The sequence below is a fragment of the Coffea eugenioides genome, chromosome 2 (genome assembly GCF_003713205.1).
Source record: "Coffea eugenioides isolate CCC68of chromosome 2, Ceug_1.0, whole genome shotgun sequence".
NCBI lineage: Eukaryota > Viridiplantae > Streptophyta > Magnoliopsida > Gentianales > Rubiaceae > Coffea > Coffea eugenioides.
In genome coordinates this window covers 19657289-19681796 of record NC_040036.1, presented here as the reverse complement: position 1 = coordinate 19681796, position 24508 = coordinate 19657289, and the positions used below count along the sequence as shown (strand labels likewise).

Below are 24508 nucleotides of genomic sequence, written 5' to 3'. Positions count from 1 at the left end.
TTTGTTTATTTGTTTTTTTAATTTAAATTGAGTAATGGGTGCCCAACACAAATATCCAAACTGCCCAAAATGTATGTGAATTTTTATTACCCAACTCAAAATTGACCCAATACCCAACCCACCCAATCCCACCCCCTCAAACTAGTGGGTGGATTGGGTGGGTTGTTGGATTTTGGGCATAATTGCGAAGTTTAATAAGTAATAACAATCGATGTGTTGCTTGTGCTTACTACCAATCTAGTTCAACAATTCCATAACCCATTCCATCTGGTCATCTAAATTTAATCAAAGTCACTAGAGAATAAAAATAGTCTTCTAGATGCAACATTATATGCTACCAACAGGACGTACAAGTGATTGATTATACTAGTAAAACGATTCCGGTTGAAACCATATACGTTTGTCCAGTTGTATGATGTCATTTTAGCACCGCTGCTGACAACAACTCCAAATTGCACGTACATGAATTATAACCTAAACTCATTCACTATGTCAGATTATATATTTTCTACTAATTTTACAACAATAGTTTTTCCTTTTTCTTTTTGGGGATTCTGATGAAACAAATCCTGTCTTTTTATACCCGGAAGGAAAATTTAATCAAAGAATCATATATTATCAGCAACAAATAGAGGTGGCCCAAACTTTCAGTTGCGTTGGGTAAATTTTGGTTCACTCAAACGCATAAACCCAAAATAACCCAAGTCATTTTTTATTTCAATTTTAGATGAATTACATTTTAGTTCCTCATACCTGATCTGTTTGTTAAATTCAACTGCAAAAACGGATGAGTTCATAATTTCACAATTATTAGCTGTTTTTTTTAACCTTTCCATCTATTTTCTCCGGTCAACTGTAATTTTGCAAGAATTTAAAGAGTCAAAGTGCAATTTTAAAAATTAATGTTAACCTGCTTCTTCTTCACCTCTTCACCGTCGACTCCTCCCTAAACCACCTCACCCCCATCGTCGCCCAATCCATTCCTTCTCCTCTCTCGTCACCAACTCAAGCCACATCTCTTCTCTCTCTTCAGCTTTATAACAAAAGAAGAAGCAGTAACATCACAACTCTAAAGCTCGATGGTTGTTAGAGCATCCAAAATAATTTCTCGTCCGCCGCTGTCATCCACCACCACCGCCGGAACCCGTGTCAGTAAATCTCTGGATAGATGCGGACTTTTTGGCTTCGGTACTACCATTAATAACCGTTGCTTCGCTGGCTAACGTAAAATATCGACAATTTTGGTAAAAGAATTTGTCTTTACTCAAGTAATTCGTAAATGCGATCCTGAAAACCAACTAAAAATGCCTATTTTGGAAGTTGGATTTAGAAATAACAGTTTCATTGAGATGTGCCTTTAAACAACATGATAACGGTTATTAATAAAAGATACAAATTACATACACAAGTAATCATCACTTTAATATCAACTACGATTACGAACTCAATACCATATATCATGGAGTTTAATCCACTGATGGATTATCCACTCAAGTTTAGCTCCCTGCAATCTCTTCTATTGGTGTCTGAAATCTGAATGTTGATGCATTAGATTCCAATATTCGATCACCGCAAAAGTTCATTATTCTCGAAAATCCGTCTTATTCAACAAATTACTAGTACTAGAAAGAGAGAGAGAGAGAGAGCTTAGGCTTACCCGCTGCCTATCCTCTTAGAAATGAAACCACCCGTCTCATCAAGACTCCGGCGCGGTGACAATCTGGGTTCAAGAGGTGGAAAACATGACCCTCCTCTTCAATGTCCACCAAATCCAACTCACCTTTCCATCCGTTTTTCTTCAAGGCCTCATAGTAAAGCTGACCACTCTCTCTGATGATATCTTTCTCGGATATGCAAATCAGAATCTTGCCACAAACAAGGCTCGATAACGAACCCGGATGAGCCATCGGATTCAGCCTTGGATCCTCCCATCCCTTAAAGTCTGAACAGATAAGCTCCCAAAGTTTATTAGGCTTCCCATCACCGAAAAAGGGATGCATCAAAATCACTCCCTCGAGCTTTACGCCGTCGCCCAGCCCATCTTGACCTGCTCTCACTGCCATGTTATGGGCAATGTTACCTCCAGCGCTGTCGCCGGAGAAGAAGACCTTGGTGAAGTCGGCGTGATTATTAATCCATAAATCGGGGCCTTGTCTATCTTTGGCATGAGCTGTGACCCAATTAATCACTGCCCAGGAATCGTCGTAGCACGCGGGCACGGGGTGCTCCGGAGCCAACCTGTATTCGACGGACACGGCGATGATATTCGCCTCGGCTACGAGGGAGCTAACGTAGTTATGGTATTGAATGGAGAAGGCCGATTCGATGGCGAAGGCACCACCGTGGATGTAGATGAGGAGGGGACGTTTCTCATCGGGTTTGATTGTTTTGGGAAGGAATAGCCGTGCTCCTACCTTGTTTTCCGGTGAGATGACGATGTCTTTTGATCGGACACCACCGGTGACGGCGTTCGGATCTTCCGAATCAGACGGAGGGGTGAAGGGAGTTTGACTGAACCTTTCGACACGGCCATCTTTGAATACGCGAAAGAGAGGAAGGAAACTGTGAAGTACATCAGGAGCGTCAGGTATTTGGATTGAGAGATCCATTGATGCCAGGAACACAAGAAATTGCAATTAAACCGATTCAATTATGTCTTTGTATCCAACTGCAATTGATTTTTCTCAATCTTCAAGGAAAAAAATTCAAGATTCTAAAGCTCAAATAAAGAACAGGCTTCAAAGTCTGCGTAATAAACCAACAATCAATCAGTACAAGACACTTGTTTTCCTGTTCTGGTAGATGCTATGAAGTGCAATACACGCTCGTTGTCCATACGGTTTAAGAGTGCCGCTGCACTTCTGCTGGTTTGTACTATGATCGCGACTTGAAAGTGTGGAAGCATGCTTCAATGGTTCTATAATTACTATTATTTTTTGAATTAATCTTTCTTACATTGATTGCGACAGTGTATACAAATTTTGCACACATATTATAAATCAAACAGTAATAATATATATATTATCAGTGTACTCTGATTTTTTCTGTAGTAATAGGAGTATGTCAAAATTAAGAAAGTTAAGAGTTCCTGTTTGACAAAGAAATTTTTTGGAAGCTTGTCTAAAAATTTACTGCAACTTACTATAGAAGTTGTAGAAAAAATTATTGAAATATGTAAATTTCTGGATATTTTGAAGTGTATAATTTAAAATTTTTGAAAAGTTTTTTGAGATTATGGTAGTTAAAGTTGTTAAAAAATTTGTAGCAAATAAACTTGGTCACAAACTTACTTGCCAAACAAGGCCCTAATTTTTACAACCCAAGGGAACATCACGGGGTAGGTAAACAAACACCGCGCATGTATTGTCTCCTCAAAAGCACAAGCCAGTTGCATGCGGACAGGCGTCAAAAGATAACAAAAAAGTTTCTGTCCAGCTGCTTCCCGTCTTTGCTAGCGTATCAACACATCTGTTGGCTTTGCAATAGACATTTCGTTTAGCTTGCTTCCCATCAGAATTGAGTTTGTACCATGGTGGCAGTCCCATCGAGCTATTTTTTCTAATCATGCAACGCTTTCATTTGGGTGTTCACAAAGATTAAATAAAAAAAAAAAGAGTTAGTCGAGAAAATTGAATTGGTCCAAATAAAAAAAAAAAAAGTAATCAATCCCTAATCTTTAACATGGTTAGTTTGTCTGAACCTATATGAAAAACTATGTTAAGATGTGATTTTCAATTTTCAAAATTTGTGGTCACCTGAACCTATGTGTGTACGTATATGTGTAAGATTGGTTAAGATGACCAGTGTCCAAATGTAAACCATAATTATTTAATCATTTGCTAATAATTTAAGTTAAGAGACTCATGCCATATTATATATATATATTATTTTTCAAAACTTGTAAATTTATATATATTTAATCATATCTTCCACTTACTTTTTCGTTTCTTGCATTTGCTGCCACTAATTTCAATTATTCCACTACTCTATCTTTTTTATCTTTCTTCAAAATTTCTTTTCTTTTTCTCATAAATTCTATCCACTTCACACTCTATCCATTTATTTTTAAATTTTTAGAGCTTAAATGTTTGGTTGTGAAGCAGTTCGTCATCCTTAATAGAAAATGAATTAATAGTTTTCAAGAAATAGAGAAAATTAAAACAAATGTTTGAATATTTTATGTTTTGATTATCGATTAATCTTTGTTTTTCTATTTTGTTGGTATTTTTTTTAGAGTTTTAGGATTAAATACTCTTATTAATTTAGACAACTGTTGCATTGTTTTTTTTTAATCTAATTTATTTTTCTTGTTCTTCTACAAGTGCAAGAGGGTTAGGTTATCCTGTATGCCAATCGCATCTTATAGGTTAACAAGTCAGTGGTTAAATATAATAAGGGTATCCAATGCAATTTTGCTGAATTGCAACTTGCGGCAAGGGTCATAATGAAATTGTAAATGAACTGATCGCGGATCCATGAACGTTAGCTTCCACCGCTCTACATATTCACACTTCTTCCATCTAATTTTAACCTTAAAATGAGCCCATCTCTTCGCATCTCTTCTTTTCTTTTGGGTTGGGGGGCTCTTGTCTCACATAAAGCCCAAAAGTATCGGACAGTAGTAAGGTTCCCTGGACCAATAATTTGCTCGGAGACCCAAGTTACACGATAATTAATACTCCCTCCGTCCCACTTTGATAGTCCTGTTTCTTTTTTCACACAGTTTAAGAAAAAGTAGTTAACTTTGTTGGAAAAATAAATTTAGATTGCTATTTTCCTAAAATACCCTCACATTAAATATGGTACAACTTTATGGGAACTTGAATTGATGGTAAAAAAAGAATCAATTCTCATTAAATGGGGTAGGTGTATAGTAACAACTACTTACATTGAATAAGGGTATTTTAGGAAAATTAAAATACAACTACATTCTTCAATTGGAAAGTGGACTACAATTTGGGACAGATGAAAAAGAAATACATGACTATCAAAGTGGGACGGAGGGAGTACTAAGAGAGGTAAAAATAAAACGAGGCCAGCGAAATAGTAAAAAAATCTCAGAGAAGGTTTGTGAAATTATCCCATTTAGCAGCCTATTTCCCTCTCTGTCGGTTTTTAGCAGCCTAGTTTTCAGAGAGAACGAGACCCGGTTTACCTTTAACGCGCCTCTTGTTGTCAGTTGAAATCTAAAGGTCGTATAGTATGATCAGATCGTACATGGTTATAATAGTACTGACATTTATATGAAGTATTCCATTTCTAAGGCATTTATAAACGACATTTTTCAGCCAATAATAGTACTACTGTTAATTAAGACGCAAATCAAGCCGCTATTCTATAATAATATTTTATGTTCGGGGGTGCTTCTTCATCGATCCTTGATGAATGACTTTGGATTTTAATACGTACTGCTAGCAGGCAAGCTGAGCCCATAATTAATGGGCATCCGTCCCATGATAATCGAGTGCTATTTGGTTATTTTGTCGAGAACCCGAGAAAGTGAAATCATTACATTACAGCAACAAAGTAAAAGACCACGTGGAATTATTTATGCTTCAAATTTACTCCTTTGTTTATTCCTGCCACTTTAAGCAACCGAGTGCTCCTTGAGCTCAATGATCAATAATATTAATGATTATTGCTCCTCCTACTTTATGCCCGCTTTTTTCAATTCAATAATGCCCTTTTAGCTAACAAAATCAACCGCACCACTCTACTACCTGTCACCGAAACATCCATCCAAGAAATTTCTTCTACTTTCAGCTTCTTCATTTTCATTACTTTTTTATGAAGCTCGCAATTCAGTCCCTCTTGGATTATGGCTATTTTTAGGATTTTTTTTTTTGTAAAAAAATGTATTATAATATTTAATGTATATAAAATAAAAAATATATATTCACGAAAAACAAAATTTCGTTTTTTATAGAAAACTACTACAATACAAACAAAGTCTGAATCAGAAGTCAGCTCAATGTTTTATTTGTAATTTGTAATCTTTTTCTACCTATATTCCCGCGCACTAGGACGAATTAACAAATGATGAATTCCACAAAAGGTAGAGTTGGATTGAATTGAATGTTGAAAGTGATTGTAATTAGAAGGTCTGCGTTGAATGTCTCCTATTTATTAAAAAAGAAAAAGAAAAAATGCATGAGTAAAAACCGGTCCTCAAAAGATTCCATATGAATAAAATATGTGACTACTTTTTAAAATTTGGCAATTAATGTGCCCTTAATTAATACTAGTAGTAAATCTCTAAAACCTAGGCGAAAAGTAATGAATGAAGCACGGGTCAAGCGGGCAGGTGGTGAGTAGTACGTGAGACCCCGTAACACCAGCTGGTATCCATTGCCGTTCTTATCTGATTTTTTTTCTTCTCCCTTTTGAAATGCTACTACTAATAATTTGAAATCCAGCATCCAGGTGAATGGATTAACAACGTTCCACATTTTGACAAAATCAATGCTCGTAGGAAACGCTGTCGTCTTTGTCCCTTCCGGTTTCTTAACTCAAGTAGTACCATAGTTGATTGAATTCCAACAAGTTCTTGTTTCTGATTTGGATACGGATTAGTGATCATAATATTCTTCCAGTGATAGCGTTTCACTGTGGCGGACTCCGTTTTTGCGAGGGAAAAACAACACAGACAGCGAGAGAAATCAGAAATATGTAGAAATCTGAGGGAATATCTTTGAAAAAAAAAAACAACAAAAGGAACAGTAAAAGAAAAAGAAAAAAGGGGGGTGCGTGAACAACGGTCGAAGCAGGGCATCTTTTCCCCCCGATCATCATCAATTTGTTCTTCACGAGAAAAAGCAAAAGCTCAAAACTAACTTTGGCTTCCAAATACTACTGATTAATAATCTCTTTATATTTACCATTAGTATTATTTTGGGCTGATGCATTGCATGGGCACACGGGAAAGAGATATACTGGTAATCGGAGAATGAACAAAGCTAGAAAGAAAAGGGTAAAGATGTCTTGTTGAATCTCTGCACCTCTACACCAAAAATCCCTTTACTTTTTTCTTCCTTTTAGCAGCAGCCTAACACCGGCCCTGCCCCCCTAAACATGGCGGACGATCTCTGTTTCTTCAACAAGGTGCGTTCTTTTCTGGGTCTCATGTATCTTTGTCTGCAAATATTGTTCTGGGCTACAAACTTGTCATTTTGGCAGAAATTGGCGTTTTTTCCCCCGTTTCGTTGAGGTTTCTTGAATATATTGTTTGTCCTTCATCTGGGTTATGGGATATTTGGATACGTGTTGCCTCCATCGGCATCCATCTCAGGCTTTGGGCTTTCTGCTCCTAGCATTCTACAGGAGCAAACCCTTTCCCTAGTTTGAATATTTCTTTTCAATTTTGTTTAATTTGTGTAGGAATAATCATTTAAACATGCATTAAGAAGTTCATGGGAAATAAAGATACTGTTGCCTACTTCACTGAAATTCCAACGATCAATTTATTTCTGTTCTTGTAGCTCATTTTTTGTGAAAAATCCGGCCATCCTTGGAATTTTCCCTTTCTCTTGCTTAATTATGTATATTTCGGATTATATTGGTGGGAGGGGCAGGGGAGGATGAAAATCTGGAGCTTGGATTGTGCTCCTTCATCAGCCATTCGGGCCAGAAGATGACATTTCTAATGACATTTAGTTTATCCGTCGTTTCAGGATAGCTTGATCCTTAAGCCTCCGAAGAAGTCTACATTGTTGTTGAGAATGGTGGTCTTGATATTTTCAATGGTTTGCGGAGTATATATATGTTCTATATGTCTTAGGCAAATTAGTTCCCGGTCCACTGCGCGGTTGTTAAGTGTGGAAATGGTGAGGCCCTGCGAGCCACCTGACGTCGAGCCTTCAGAAAAACCTTTTGTGCACTTCCCCAAACCTAAAACTTTTCGCAGGTGAGACATTGACTTGCACATTTTCTGCTAGGGTCTTTTAATTGCTGATGAACTAAAATGCCTTGTTTTGGATAATTAGGGCCGAATGTGCATGCCATCCTGTTCGAAATTTTGCAATTTTGTCCACACAAAGATCAGGAAGTGGATGGTTTGAGACATTATTAAACAGTCATATCAACATAAGTTCAAATGGGGAGATTTTTTCTGTTAAACCCCGGAGGGCTAATGTTTCAACAATAGTTGAAACTTTAGATAAACTCTACAATCTAGATTTTTTCACTAGTGCTTCCAAGAATGAGTGCACTGCTGCTGTTGGATTGAAGTGGATGCTTAATCAGGTGAGTTACTGGAATATTTCAAGTTCTCTCTGTTGCTTGTGTTGTCTAAAATTTCTTTTTGATACGAGAACACCATTTTGATTTTGTTGGAGTTCCTCTGGTCTTTTAATTTTCTGTTGCTATAGGGTAGTGAAATCTTAATTACCAGTACCACATTAGACAGAAGCCGTCCTCCCCCCCCCTCCCCCCCAACCACAAAAACCCACCAAAAAAAAAGGTTATTCAGAAGTTCACTTTAAACCATTCCTGTGACAAGCGAACCACTCTTGTCAAAGGATCACGAAACTTTAAGCCTTGCAGCAGGGTTAAGCAAGAGCTGCCAGTTCTCTTTCTATCTCCATTAGTAATAGATTTAACTGGTCCACACATGATTTGAAACTGCATGTATTGTATTTGGGCTATGGACATGCCAAGGTGTAAACATCTTGAGTTGTAGATGGGTGGGATCAACTTACAGCGTGTCAGATGTTTTGTGTGTTGGTGTACTTTTCTTCTGACTTTACTTTTGACTCTTTAAGCTTCATATATGATGTGCATCTCATTTGTGGAATTTATTACTGCTTCAAAACCTCAAGTTAATCAGGCTGTAATATGTATTTAATTTAGCTAGTGTCTAATGGTTAGATCATAAGATATCCCATGACTAGATTAAGCTAGGCAGGATCTGTGGCGACTGGTTGTGAAAGGAACTGACAATTTTGGTTTGTAGGCTTTATTCAAACATCTCCTGGAATCCAAAAGCCAAAGAGTGGTTGTTTTTTTTTTTGGGGGGGGGGGGGGGGGGCATGAGGGTGTGTGTTGTGATGTTTATGACATAACTCCAGAAAAGAAAATAGTACCGCTAATTTGGTACAAGTGACTCATGCCCGTTATGAATTCCTAACCATATTGCTGCTTGTCGTGCCAAGCATTTATATGAGCATAACAATACTAGGTTATGCATACAATTTGCTCCTCCTACTGGTGTGTGTGAAGTTATTATGTGTTGCCAAGAGTTAACAGCTGCATAAATACTTGCTTTCTCTTCCATGTGTTTGCTAAAGAACATCAAACGTGGCTTCTGAAATTTATTGTTCAAAACTGCATGCCTTAGTTTTTTGCATATTTCAGCGAATTCATGCAGTCATATATTAAGTTACGAGTCTAAATGCAACATAGCTTTGGCTACCAAAATATCCACCTGAAGAAAGGAAGTAAACTCTGATGAAAAAGAAATATCAGTACATCGTATGTCTGCTTATAAATAATGCTGTGACTTTACACCTAAAGAAAGGCAAGTAGAGGAATTGACTTTCTTTAGGTTAAGAAAAATGAGAAATTCACTTTTCATTCATAATAGGTGGGAAGTGCACTGATCTTTTTTGGGTCTATTGCAGGGTCTAATGCAGAATCATGAAGAAATAGTACAATACATCAACGATAAAGGAGTTTCCATAATTTTTCTCTTCAGAAGAAATCTTTTGCGCAGGATGATCTCTATACTTGCAAATTCTTATGATCAAAATGCCAAGCTACTGAATGGAACACACAAATCACATGTGCATTCTCACCAGGAGGTCTCTCTCTCTCTCTCTCTCTGTGAGACAATAAAACAAACATAGAGAGACATGCAAATGAACATAAAATGTTATTGACCAATAATAGTTGTTCCTGAAACCTGAACAACTGTTGCAGGCTGAGATACTTGCAAGATACAAGCCCACAATCAATGCAACATTGCTGATACCGAACCTGAGGCAAGTAGAAGAGATGGTTACTAAAGCTTTAGAATACTTCAAGAGCACTAGACATATCGTCCTCTATTATGAGGACATAATAAAAAACCGAACTGTAAGACATCATCCCATGTATCACTATCTTTTCATTCACTTTCACTGAGAAAACAAAAAACTTTGGCGTTTCATTTTGTTCTCTTGTAAACTGAAGCTACTTCTTGTACTTCTTTTCCAGAAACTGATGGACGTTCAAGACTTTCTGAGGGTTCCAAAAATGGAGCTCAACAGTCGTCAGATAAAAATACACAGAGGATCCTTGTCTTCCCAGGTTGAGAATTGGGTAGACGTTGAAAAGGCACTGAAGGGAACTCCGTACGAGAGCTTCCTACAAGCTGATTATAGGGTGTAGATTTTCATGCTGTGTGTAAATATAGCACGGCCCTTTTTTTTTTCTTTATTACCTTTAATCATTTCATTCATTATTTTTGGTTAGCAGGAGCTAACAGGGCAGCACCCTGTTAAAATTTTGGCCACAGCACCTAGCTTCCCCTTCCGCCAAAACCAAAGGACAGAAATGCATAATAGTAGTGATTGTAGTTCAATTTTTATATTTGTCAGTTCTCCTGGCAACGTGTATTCGTGGATCCATATATGTCAAAGAGTGCCAATGCATATCGAACAGTCTGCAGTTATACAACAGTGTAGCTGATCAGGATGTAACCCTCATCTAATTGCTGCATAGTAGATTGAATTTCCATACTTAGCAGCATAGCAAAATTTATGTTATTGCTCAGAAGAATGAGATTCAGAAGAGTCTTGAATTTGGTGCGGTAGCTTCAGGCAAGTGTTATATTTGCGAGCACATAGGTTATGCCATGAAGCATTATCAATTTGTACGAAATGCCTGAATTTTTCATGTTTTATTTCTCTTTTACAGATGCCTGAGTTTTTCATGTTTTATTTCTCTTTCACAGTATATATATATATATTTTTGGTGGCATCTTGAAATCTAGTTTAGTCGTTAATTACGTTTTGAAAGCATTGCTTCGAAGAAGAGACACCTGTGCTGTAGCGTTTCATCAATCGGATTTTGTCAATTGTACATAACCCATTTCAGGTACATCAATGCTACTTTCAAGTATGTTACTGCTACGATTGGGAATTTGTCAATTATAGATTACAGAATCCAGATACAGTAATAAATACCTAAAAGCTTTGCTACCCAATTGTTAATGCCTTGGCTTCTAACCGCAAAATACGAGGAAGCTTTGGTGGTCCTGAGTTCTTTTTAATGCGTGATGGCAGCTGTGAAGATCAGAACCAACTCAAATAAGGGTCAGGGTCCTCTTTGGACTATACGTTAGGGGTTTGAACCCTATCTACAGCGAAAAAAAATTTAAAAGAGTTGTCCTCTTTGGACTATACGTTAGGGGTTTGAACCCTATCTACAGCGAAAAAAAATTTAAAAGAGTTGTCGGAGCACTATGTTATCGTTATCGTAAAAAAAGGGTTCGTGCTTCAAACTGTTGTCTTTTCAATCGAACCTAAATCCCAATACCTGATATTGTAGAACTCATTTTAAGTAGAGATCAAATATTTTGAGTATATCTTTTTAATACCAAATGGTTCATGCTGCATTGTGATGATACTCATATCTCAATGTAAACAACATATACTAGTACTAATAATTAGCCGAAGTAGATATGTCCCTAAAATCTTCCAAGTTAAAGAATAATCAGTTGATATTTCCGTCATACTAGTATATCTTACGGACCAGCAATTTGTGACACCAGTTCTCTTTCTCAATTTGTGGTTTGTGGTTGGAGAAAATTACAAAATAGGACCATCCTCCTAAACATGTACTGTAAAAGAATATCATAAGACGAGTTGAAAACGACCGGGCAATTGGAACTTTTATGACTGGTACCAGCACCAAGAATAATGCCAGACATAAGTTAACAAGGAAGAATTCTCAAAAAAAATATTTTTTTTTTGGGTCAAAAACAAGAAGAATTCTCAATTAACGTGGTGGAAGTCGGGACAATAACCTTGCACGCAGGCCGAATTGACGTAAGCGAAAAGCCAAAAAGGGAGAGAAAAAAAAAGGGAGGGAATGTAGTCAATAAAAAGAACGAATGATTTGAATCAGACAATGACGCTGATGCACCAACTACCCATCATTAGCCACGTGGTGTTCACACCGAATCCCGCTGTAAACATTTGACCAGTAAGGAAGCCACGAGGAGAACTTATTGATGAGTTTTTTTTTTTTTTTTTTGTCGACACAGGGGTGTCCGAGTCAATTCTTACGAGGCCCGACTAATCCCCTGCAGTTCGGATCCGACGCCCCAACCCGGCCCGAACACGTCAAGTGCGCGGAGGAATCCAGCGTAGCGGAGACTCGAACTTGTGACCTCAAGGGTCACTTGTGAGAGGCGCTGCCGCTGGATTATTCACGCGTGGCTTATTGACGAGTCTTTGATCTCTGTCAAAGTCATCTTTGCCAAGGAGCGGCAGCAGCAGGAGGCGTCTCCCCTTGCCCTAGAATCGAATTTAGTCACGAGCTGAGATTAACCTTTCTACATCTGATAAAAAGGTGGATTAATAATATGTTTTCTAACACTTGTTTGCGTTGCCATTTTTTTTATTTTTCATAAATTTATTTTTAAATTATTTTTTGTCTCACATAGTTAAATCATTGCAATATATTTTTCTTATAAAAATCTAAAAAGTCACAATTCAAATGGCTTTCGCTTGCATATACATACAGGCATCTAGAATTATTGGAGGTGTCATCATTAATTTTTTTCCCCGAGCCTTAAATGGTTTTGGCTCCAGAAAACCTTGACCCAAGAATACGATGCGGAAAAAGAATGTACGATGCATATGACTATGGCCTCGTTTGACAAGTGAATTTTTTGAGTGTTTGTCTAAAATTTTACTGTAACTTACTGTAGAAGTTTTTTAATAAATTTTTTAAGTGTGTAAATATTTGAATATTTTGAAATATATAGTTTAAAAATTTTGAGAAATTTTTTGAGATTACTGTAACTAAAGTTTTTTAAAAACTTGTAGCAGACAAATTTGACAAAAAACTCATGTGCCAAACAGGGCCTATGTAAGGAATGTAAGCAGTGAAAGGTATAAACTCGTACATTTTTCCCCAGAGCAAGGATACAAAATATAACCGTTGTTTGAATCATGTATATTCGGTCCTTAAGGTTGATGTGTTTTTTCAACTGTTTGTCTAAAATTTTACTTTAATTTACTGTAGTTGTTTGAAAAAAAAGTTAGCATTTTAAAATTCCTCTGTTTTTTTTTTCAAAACACCCATTCTTCCAAACTTTTTAAATTTTTTAATCTATGTTAACCTCTATAGTATCAACAACCATCCTTACCCATCTCTAGCATTGATACCTTATTTAATTTTGAGAGAGCTACTACTGAGAGGGGTTCGTCGATGCTTAACTTTAGATTAGTCGAGTTCAATGTCACTGGACTCTATAATTTTTTTTTTTTAAAGAGTAGAGAATTTGACATCTGATCCAAACAACTTTCATCTTATGAAACTGGAAAACAATATACCTTTTTTTTCATACTTCTTTAATAGGTTTTTTTAATTTGTGCTTGGATTGATTGGTAAGCGGCGGAAACAGTTTAGCATGTTATGAGATGTATGCTTAAGTTCTAAAGCATATTTCAAATGTCATAATACGAAAACATTTTCACAAAAAGTTTTTTTTTTTTGTGAGCGACCAAAACTATATGGACTCTTGTTTTGCCCAGACATTTGTTTTCAATACGATTATCATATTATTACAAGGAGAGAAGAGGGATAGCACTAGTAGTACTGTCTAATTAAAAAACAGAAGAATAATTTGACCCTAAACATGATCAAATAAAACAATTAACACTACTTGACACGAATGCTACTACCGTTACCATGTTGGCAACGTGGTAGTCGACCAAGTCCGCAGCCAGCTGCCTAGCGTAGCAGCTAACACAACTGCGAGGCAGCTACTGCCTACCAGAGGAGTACCCCCACCACCACCGCCGCCGCCCGCATTTACATGGATTGGGATCATTCAGTGGCTATCCCGTTAGACAGAGGATTTCTCCAATCTCCGTCTCGTCCACGCAATGAGTACTAAATTACTAATCTCGTTCGTCAAACCCCACTTGCGAGGGCGAGCGGGGCCCACATCCAAAATAAAATTGACTTCAAAGTTAAGATCACATGGTGGTGACCTAGTTGGGTTTGGAATTGGGACCCACCTCCCCCAGCGCGTATCTGCTGTCCCCACTTGTTCGTCATCTCTTCCCCACTCCTAGTCCTAATCCGACGGCCCAAAATTCACATCGTTGCTAACAATAATATGTAAACCAAATGTTTTGAAATTCCGTTGATTGAATCGATGGATGGAGTGTTTGATCGAGGTGAAATCGATCCGATCGGTTCAATTTTGGTTCAATAAATTTTGTAAAAAATAATATATATAAATATATATACACAAAAATATGACATGCATTGGACTAATTTAAAATTTTATATGATAAAATATTTAATATTTTCAAACAACTTGAATTTTTACAAATAAAATTTTAAAATTATAAATTAAAACAAATAAATTTTATCTTAATCTTAATTGAATTTATCAAAAAATAATCTTATATCAAACCAAAAAATACCACAATATTTTACAATTATATAAAATTCACGTGTATGGAAATTAAACATTGTGAGTTTAAATTTTAATTCACATTTTTTATATTTAAATAGTGCAACTTAAAAAAAAAAAAGAAGATTGCAGTTGGAGGAAATCAGGAAAATAGAAAATAGAAATACAAATTTGATAAGAGAACAAAATGAGAAGAAAGTGAGTGGATGTGATATTTAATAATTAGTCTTTAATGTTAAGGAAAAACTATTTTTTTAAATTTTTCTAATTTAATAGATAAAAACAAAAAAATCATTGGTTCAACAGTTCAATCCGATTTATAAGATTCAATTCAATTTTTAAGTCTAATTAATTCAAGGGATAATTTCAGAAACCTCCCCTGAGGTTACTAATCCTTTACAAATTCAGTCCAAATAATTAAAATATTATTTTAGAGAGTAAAATTAGAATTTTGTACCTGATTTGTGCTTTGTGTTACATGTCCAATGAATGATAAAGTGTTACAAATTAATTAACAATTAATAAACTTTAAGAAGCGTAGTTTATATGCAAATACGTATTACATATTTAAAGTATCAACTCTTTACGGGTATTTTACTTTCAAATATTTACTTTATTACAAATATTTATTCTCAAATACAGATTTGTATTTACTCTCAAATATTTAATTTTTGTTAAACACAAAACCTACCAGTTTTTCTTCCGTATAAATATTAATATAACACTTTTTCAATTTTAGTTATAAATATTTATGTATTTAACATAAATTAAATGATTCAGGATAAAATATCCATAAAGAGCCAATACTTTACTCATGTAATGGATGAAAGTCATAAAAAATTAATATTTTATGAGGCCATTTACTTTTTAAAAAATATTTAATTTATATTAAATAGATAACCCACTGATTTTTTTTGCAAGAATATTACTGTAACACTTTTTAATTTTTAATTACAAATGTTAATATATTTATCATAAATTAAATATTTGAAAATAAAATATCTGTAAAGAGCCGATACTTTAAATAGGATATGCGTATTTGCCTATAAACTACACTATTTAAAGTAAGGAGTACAGTTTATTGATTTAAGTTAAGGAGTGTAGTTTATTGATTTAAGTAAGGAGTGTAGTTTATAGGCAAATACGCATAACTTATTTAAAGTACCGTCTCTTTACAGGTATTTTATTTTTAAATATTTAATTTATAATAAATATATAAAAATTTGTAATTAAAAATTAAAAGGTGTTACAATAATATTCTTGCAAAAAGAAAATCGATAGGTTATCTATTTAATATAAATTAAAATTTAAAAAAAAAAGAAATGGCCTATAAAATGTTAATTTTTTATGGCTTTCATCCATTACATGAGTAAAGTATTAGCTCTTTATGAGTATTTTATTCTGAATCATTTAATTTATGTTAAATACATAAATATTTGTAACTAAAATTGAAAAAATGTTATATTAATATTTCTACGGAAGAAAAACTGGTAGGTTTTGTATTTAACAAAAATTAAATATTTGAGAGTAAATACAAATCTGTATTTGAGAATAAATATTTGTGATAAAGTAAATGTTTGAAAGTAAAATACATGTAAAGAGCTGGTACTTTAAATAGGCAATACGTATTTGTCTATAAACTACGCTCGTTAAAGTTTATTAATTGTTAATTAATTTGTAATACTTTGCCATTCATTGGACATGTGGTACAAAGGACAAATCAGGTACAAAATTCTAATTTCACTCTCTAAAATAATATTTTAATCATTTGGACTGAATTTGTAAAGGATTAGTAACCTCAGGGGAGGTCAGTGTAATTGTTCAAACCACAGGGGAGGTAAGTGTAAATGTCAGAAACCTCAGGGGAGGTTTCTGAAATTATCCCTTAATTCAATGTATGAACTGGACCAGAGTTACAACTGGTTCCGGTCCACCTGTCTAACATCCGGTCCGGTCCGGTTTCCAAAAAACATTGATGTAAACCACAGTAGTACACCCTAGATCCGTCGTAACCCCTCCTCTTTTTAGTCATCCCAAGCCGACTCCTCCATTCTCTCTTTCGCTCTCTCTTTGTTCACCTGGTTCTTTTTTCTCCTCTCAGACCAGGTTGGTTACCCTCCCTTCGACTCTCTCTCTCTCTCTCTCTCTCTCCCAAAACAATACAAATACAAGCGCTAAACAGTGTAAAATTCTCCACTTGAGAGGAGGAGTTGGGAGGGGTAAATTCCGGAAAGGAGAAAAATGAACGGTGGAGATTTGACGAGTCAACAACAGCAGCATCCGCATCAGCATCAGCAGCAGCAACAGCAGCAGCAGCATCATCAGCAGTGGATGGCGATGCAGCAGCAATGGATGTCCATGCACATGCAGTATCCGGCTGCTGCTATGGTGATGCAGCAGCAAATGATGTATGACCGGCAATACGTGCCGGCGGCGGCTTACTATCATCACCAACTCTATCAACAGCAGCACCAACTCTATCAACAACAGCCGCAGCACAAGCAGCAGAGTCAGATTCAAAATTCCAGCGAAGAGAACCGCACGATCTGGATTGGCGATCTCCAGCAGTGGATGGATGAAGCTTATCTTCAGTCTTGCTTCTCTCAGGCCTCGGAGGTTGGGTTTATTGCATCCTTCTATTCGTTAAATGCTGTAATTCGCGTTAAAACATCTGTTGTTGTCGATTTATATACTACTTAAAATATCTTATTTCTAGAAGTTCCGTAGAGTATTAGTGACGGTTCATTAATCGAATGTGGATAGTTTAGTGTTTCATACTTTATCTACAGTTTACTGACCAATTAGCTATTTAAGTGGATATCGACTGCTTATCTTTCTCTATTGGAGTATTAACGTCTTCATAGTCATTCTAAATGTATTATAGATTCAGATCTGGTATTTTGAAGGATCCAGCTGTTTGTTGGTCGTAATTGTGCTGTTGTTTTGTACTGTTTGTCTTTCATGACAAATGGAAGAAAAGCTAGGAAACTAACGCCTATACGCACACAATTATTGGATGAGAAACTGTCTGAGTTGATTATTTCGTAGGCAACAATATTGTGCCCTAGCACTTCTCGTTTTGTTTCACCGCTCGTACTTTAGCAACATTTCTGAAGTGTTATGTGTGTTATTTTTGTTTAAATGCCAAATTATTTGGAGTAAGAAGAATCTATATGTTACTACACTTTGTAGTTGTTATTTATCTATCCTAAACAAGTATGTTTTCCAGCAAGTTGGCATCTTCTTATGCATGGGACATGTAGTTGGATGTTGTCTCTTCCAGGAAACTCTATTACATGTTTTCGAAACCCAACCCAAAAGTGGTAATTCCAAATTATGTGTCCTCAAAGGAGGGACAGAGACACCAGTCAAACATTTACCAAAAGCTAAGCGTGGAGTTGGAGCAAAAGATGATAATTAGTAGTTTTCTGAAAATATTGAAAACAAAAAACTTGTTTTGAGAAGTAAAGATAGTAGTGTAGTAAAGGGACAACTGTAATTAGATGTTCTTGCTGCATGGTACTTACTGCATGACTCATGTTTCGCATAAGGAATGTATGATTTCAAGATCAAAATATCAAAGGTGCTGAAATTTATTTTGTTAAGCAGGTGGATGCATGAAACATTTCTTCTTAAGACGTCTACAATGTATTGCTATGTCCTTTGACTGTCTGACGTCTCTCTGGCTCTATTGCATTCTATTTCCAATTTTTACGTACTTTATGTTTGTTCATGAACTAGGCTTTGGAAATGGTTTTCTAGTTGTATTCAACTTGGGTTTGGCTACTGGGCAATTCTGTATTTGCCCCTGAGATATCATATCACATACTGCCAATCACCTGTTCCGGGCACTTTGAGAAAAACGTTTCTTTCTCTTTCCTCCACTACTCCTAATCTCTTCCCTCCTTAATAATCAAATGAAGTATAGTTACTGTTAATTGTTTCATTCGTTTGTGCTTGACACGTTATTTGACAGATTCATGCAACAGATTATTTGTAGTGGCATTGGCTACTCCATAAAGATGCTGCATTTTGCATTAGCTGGTTTGTTTTTTTATTATATTTGTTTAATTATTTATTTTTTGGTTGCTACTTTCATTTGCCTACATATACCCTGGCATTGCTGATGACTACAAACTTGCATGTCTGGAGGTACAGAAAGTATGTACCCTGGCATTGCTGATGACTACAAACTTGCATGTCTGGAGGTACAGAAAGTACGTGGCTGGCCAGAAGTACTGATAGATATTTATAGCATACTCTTGATTGTTGTTCCATGCATGGTAACATCTGGATAAGAGAATACGGTTCTGTAGCATGTTATGGTATCCAGTCTCTTGCATGATTTCTTTGGCTTGGATAATATTTGCTTATTTGTTGTGCCAAAAAAAGAAAAGAAAAGAAAAATGATATGGCCCTTTTGTGGAGTAGAATATGTGCTTATTTGTGTAAAAGAAACTTGCCGATAACATCTGTATGTTTAATGTAACTTAGTTGGCCTACTTTACTAGGATTCTGTGGTAGTCAAAGGAGCACGGTTTGATAATGGAATGATTGGCATATGTTGTTATTGGGCATGAGTTTGGCTTCTTGCATAGTACAGTTAAGGTTTGGACTTGTAAGAAATTCTTAAGGTGGACAATTTAACAAAGTTACAGTTTGTTATCTTTTGCAAAAGAAAAAATTTAATTGCTAGATCTTAGCTCAAGTGCCTATGGCAAATGAGTTTTAGTCTTTTTTTGATTTACTACGAGGTGCTCTGTTTTGTTTTCGGATTCCTAATGGTATAGTACAGTGATAATTTGTTGCACTTGTATCAGTTGAATCTCATTTTACTAGTTTGTACTATGCAAGTACAAAGAAAATTGACGGAATTTCATAGTTATTCAGTCATGTTCTTAAGTTATATGGTCTTGTTGAACTTACTCTCAACATTTAAAATCACACAGCTTATTTCTGTCAAAGTCATTCGTAATAAGCAGACTGGTCAGTCAGAGCGATATGGATTTGTGGAATTTAGTTCTCATGCAGCAGCTGACAAAGTCCTTCAGAGCTACAATGGCTCACCAATGCCAAATACAGAACAAGTCTTCCACCTTAACTGGGCAGCCTTTAGCATGGGTAATAGGCGCCAAGAAGCTGGTGCTGTTGATCTGTCAATATTTGTTGGAGATTTGGCTGCTGATGTTACTGATTCGTTATTGCATGAAACTTTTGCCAGTAGATTTCCATCTGTAAAAGGTGCAAAAGTAGTAGTTGATCCGAACACTGGCCGCTCAAAGGGTTATGGCTTTGTTCGGTTTGCAGATGAGAAAGAAAGAACTCAGGCAATGACTGAAATGAATGGTGCATATTGTTCTAGTAGGCCAATGAGGATTGGTGTTGCTACCCCCAAGAAGGCGTCACCGCAGCAACAGTATTCTTCCCAAGGTTATCTTTTGGATCCTTTTTTTAAACTTGAATCGTGTTCTTCTAAATTTTCCTGTTTCTATGTTTATGTTCTTTTCCCTATTTTATCCTTGTTGAATAAGGACAGACGTATTTCATTGTGTAAGCATTTGGAAGTAAAAATTTGTTTTGTAATGTTCTTTATTCTTTCTGTAAACATGAAAGTAAAAACAAACTTCATTGTTTATAACTAATGTTAGCAATATTTCGCAGATGTGTTAATGTTATATAACCCTGTGCTTGTGATAAAGAGGCCATTGTTTTGTCCTCCTGTTTTGTCATGTAATATTTCCGTGTCCTGTGAGGATATGGATAGATGTGGCTCTTTATTTATGTAGCTTCATATGATTATTTTGGTTCTGCTTTTCGTTTGGTTCATTTCTACCTTTCGCTGTCTGGTGGATGCACAGAAGAGGTGGTTTTTTCTGGAAATGAACCATACAGCTTGAGTTCAATGACGATTGTTATCACACATGAAATATTTTGTTGCACGCTATCTATTTGCTCTATAGTGTCCTCCGTTTTCTGTGTTTTGAACCATCAAACTCTCAAGACTAATGTTTTCTTATAGCGGTAGTATTGGCTGGAGGATATCCATCAAATGGTGTTGTGCCACAAGGTTCGCAGTCTGACAGTGATTCGTCAAATACAACAGTGAGTTAAAATTCCTTTGAAGTTGGATGCTAGAATGGTCTATTCTTTTACTAATGTAAAGTTGTCTTAGATTTTTGTGGGAGGACTTGATTCTGATGTAACTGATGAAGAATTGAGAGAGTCCTTCAGTCAGTTTGGTGAAGTAGTTTCAGTGAAAATACCTTCAGGAAAAGGATGCGGTTTTGTACAATTCTCTAATAGGTAATTTCCTCCCAACGCTTTTGCAGTGCATGGTAAATTCTTTAGTGCAAATCTCGCTAAACTAAGACAGATTTGTCATGCTTCATTTTTTTATTGCTCGTGGTATGAAGCTTAGAAAAGACTAATAGTATAGGAAATCATGGGAAATGAACAGTCAAATATGACATGTTTGAATTAGCATAAACTAGAAAGATTCTTATGATTTTAAATTATTTGTATCTACAGAAGCAATGCTGAAGATGCAATGCAGAGACTGAATGGAGCTGCTATTGGCAAACAGATGGTGCGTCTATCTTGGGGTCGGAATCCTGTAAACAAGCAGGTAAATCTGCAACATTAGTGAATTGATTTTCTACTTGAATGTCATATGCTGAAAGACCATTTAAACATCTGCTGGCTAGTTTCTGTCTGCTGAAAGCAAGTTACATACATCTCAGAGAGAGTAATGGATGGACCCTCCCCCCCCCCCTTCTCCTCTCTTTTTCTTCCTTATCCCTAGTAGCGTAGTAAAACTCATGTCGATGTCAGGATTTAGTGGGGGAAATTATTTTACCTGTATATCATTTTGCTTGAGTGATAAAATTGCTGGGAAGATGAACTTACATTTCTAGTTTGTTTTTCTACTCTTTGAACTGCTCTTCCCTTTCATCCTCCGTGTTGTTCTCTATTATTGTTCCTGATCTTTCTTTATCTGTGTCATACAATGTGAAGTTTCATAGACATCTCTACATGTTTAATATGAGAAGCAGAACTTGTAACATGTATTCTAGGCTTGCAAGTCATAGCCAACTTTTCATCAACCACACTATCAAATGGAATCTGGATGTAGTTCCAGATACCACCAAAGTAGATTTTCAATTTCTTCTTGTCCTTGCATCTCATTTGGTCCTTGAGTCTTAATTTCCTCGTAACTGCAGTTGAGAATGGATTCTAGCTACCAATTGAACGGCAGTAATTATGGAAGGCAAGGTCAAAATGGTTACGGGTATCCCATGCCGCAGTATGCAGCTGCTGCAAATGGTGCGGCTTCAAATGGTCATGGGGGCTACCAGCAGCCTGTCAACTGAACTTCGCTGTGTGCCATGCCAATAGTCATAAAGACTTACAATTTAGGGGGAATTTGCTATCTTAAAGATTACATCTGTAATACGTTGAATTTTGTAGCTGATTTGATTTTACTTTTTATAGACATCCCAGATTTTGTCTAAGAAAATCTGATCAAGGAGGCTTAGGAGGCCGGCACGATGGTTGCGTTGGCCAAAACCAGCTTTTATTCTTTTACAGTAGATGAGTGCTAGTAAACAAATGAACTTTTATTTAATCTGAAAGATAGATCCATGTGAGATTTATAAATAACTAGCAGGCCAGTTCCTTTTAGCTTTGCTGCAGGTGTTACCTCAATCTGCCATGGAAGTAATGGCTTAATAGAAAGGTGAGGGGCTGGAATGCTATAATTCCGGAAGATATCATTCGTCTTCCCTGGGGTTCAACGCCTTCTTATTCCTGTCTCTATTCTGCAGTATAGTCTAAGTTTGCGAGATTGATAAAGCCTAGCAGGAATCAGATCGGTTTATAAGAGGCAGCTGCTTTTAGAACATAACGCTGAAAGGGATGCGGTTGCTTAATATAATGAATGCATAAGCTCGGGAGAGCTCCTGAAGAAGAATTTCTGAATCCCGCTTTTTGTTGAATGAACAGTGGCTCTTGGTCTTGTTCTTCAAAGATTTATAGGAAAAAAGAGAGTCCTGAACTGGCACCTGTCTATCTCTTCCACTGGGTTGAGTTTTACACGTTCATGCGCCCACTTTTGATCCATGGTGTGTACGAGTGGGTTTCCATTTTACTGGTTTATTAGGTGTCAATGAACAAGGTGGGTCATGAAGATTGCGCCTAACTAATATTTCTCTGGTTTTGTTCAACGAATGATGAGTTGGCATTGGTCCATAGGGGTTTCAAAGTGTTAAAGACTCTTAGCATTGTAGAAGTGTGAAGTAAATTCGTGGGCATTGATCCTCTTTAAAAAAAGTTACTTGTATCTTAAATTATGTTTATTCAGTGCCTGTTGTAGATAATTTTTGGTTTGCCCCATCCTATCAAAATATGGTCCAATCTGGCAAGCATCATCTGCCATTGCGGGAAATGGCGATTCGCGGTTGCTGGCACACAAACATGCGCGAACCCTTTAATGAGGAATAGTTGCGGACTTGAATGGGTTCACAACACTCGAAACGTTCGCGAGTCTTTTTAACCAACGATAACGCAACAGCTTTATCAACTGGAAATGGTGAGACTGACACAGTATCGTTATTCTGGAAATGTGTTTAAGGCTCCTCGAATTCATCATTTTGAGTTCTATTGGTCGGATCTTAGGCAATCCTGAATGTTTCATCTAGAGTCTAATCCTGGAGGACACAGAAAAGTGGTCCAGTGGAAGAAGAACTCTACTTTCAAGGATTTTGTGTAGGCACGTATTTCAATCCCAGACTACAGGGCTTTGGGGACCAGCTGCAACTTGCAATGCCAATGGGAGCAAAAGCATCTCTCAGGATCAGGCAATGACGTTCCTGTCTTCTAAACCCCCACCTGTGCACGAGCCATCAACTAAGCTGTCGCAGGCATCACTGCAAGTCTGCATCCTCTTCAAAATTCCCATTTATTGTTCGGAATTGGTCCTCACAGTTTGCAACTTTCATAGTTTCATGACGATGGCCGGGTCAGATTCTGCCTGTAACTCCGGAGGGATAAATCTAATCAAGCAACAAACTTTTAAGCCCGCACATTCCTTGGATACTCTTCCTATTTCAGTTTTTACTACATTTGAGATCAAGAATTAGAACCCGAAAGGGAAGGAGCGCAAGGTCCTAAAAACCATTGAAAAGTACACAATTTGAAGGCTCTCTCCAGAAGGATAATCAATGACGTCTCGAAACTGGACATAATTCTTGCAACTTTTAGCATAAACTCATACAACTTTGATGTAATCGTGATTGTTACTCCAACCTAGTCATATGAGTTGACAAACTCAGGTTTACACGAAAATTGTATCAATTTACACTAAACGTTGTAAGAATTACATGGCTAAACAGAATTCTTGGCATGTTTAGCCATGTAATTCTTACAACGTTGATCACCTGGAGGCCCCTGATCACCTGAAGCTCATCTATAGCTGGCATGTTTTAGATTTCTTGGCATACAGATTAATAATTTAGCCACTAATTGATAATGAAGAAAAGAATAGGAAACTCAATTCAAAATGCAGTGATCCTAGTTTGTTATTGCTGACTACCTAGATGGATGGCTGCTAACTGTTAAAGACTTTTTAACATTCTCATTCTGTCTAACAAACAAGCTATTATTTGTCTTGAGTGGCCAAACCCAATCTGACCGCAAAGTTTTGATAATTAGTGTCAATTTTGATTGCCAAATTTAAGGGCAATGGGTACGTACACAACTAAATACCATTCAACCAACTGTTTGTTGTCTTAAATTTAGCTATCCAATTTACATAGAGAATAAATCCTTAAATCAGACCACCAAAATTAAATTGAGGATACTGAAATTGTACATCGT

The 24508-nt window shown here is 36.5% G+C and overlaps 3 protein-coding genes across 5 annotated transcripts; 2 read left to right on the top strand and 1 right to left on the bottom strand.

Moving 5' to 3' along the window:
* Positions 1-1325: 1325 nt before the first annotated feature.
* On the bottom strand, positions 1326-2884 carry LOC113761279 (2-hydroxyisoflavanone dehydratase-like). 2 transcript variants are annotated; one of them, XM_027304189.1, is made up of 2 exons: positions 1658-2884; positions 1326-1569 (listed from the first exon to the last, which is right to left on the bottom strand). In XM_027304189.1, the coding sequence occupies exon 1, from the start codon at positions 2607-2609 to the stop codon at positions 1665-1667; it is 945 nt and encodes a 314-aa protein (XP_027159990.1). In that variant the 5' UTR covers positions 2610-2884; the 3' UTR covers positions 1326-1569; positions 1658-1664. The 2 variants fall into 2 exon arrangements, with proteins under 2 accessions (XP_027159990.1, XP_027159991.1); XM_027304190.1 differs by having other exon boundaries at positions 1326-1533.
* A 3878-nt stretch (positions 2885-6762) lies between these two features.
* Positions 6763-10894, top strand: LOC113762797. The gene is made up of 6 exons (XM_027306394.1): positions 6763-7101; positions 7671-7903; positions 7983-8241; positions 9618-9797; positions 9916-10071; positions 10192-10894. The coding sequence occupies exons 1-6, from the start codon at positions 7072-7074 to the stop codon at positions 10363-10365; spliced, it is 1032 nt and encodes a 343-aa protein (XP_027162195.1). The 5' UTR covers positions 6763-7071; the 3' UTR covers positions 10366-10894.
* A 5779-nt stretch (positions 10895-16673) lies between these two features.
* LOC113753827 (polyadenylate-binding protein RBP47-like) lies at positions 16674-22320 on the top strand. Of its 2 annotated transcripts, none has more exons than XM_027298094.1 (6): positions 16674-17251; positions 19585-20065; positions 20661-20737; positions 20808-20938; positions 21164-21260; positions 21856-22320. In XM_027298094.1, exons 1-6 carry the CDS (start codon positions 16877-16879, stop codon positions 22003-22005), a joined length of 1311 nt encoding a protein of 436 aa, XP_027153895.1. In that variant the 5' UTR covers positions 16674-16876; the 3' UTR covers positions 22006-22320. The 2 variants fall into 2 exon arrangements, with proteins under 2 accessions (XP_027153895.1, XP_027153888.1); XM_027298087.1 differs by having other exon boundaries at positions 16675-17251; positions 20655-20737.
* Positions 22321-24508: the final 2188 nt, after the last annotated feature.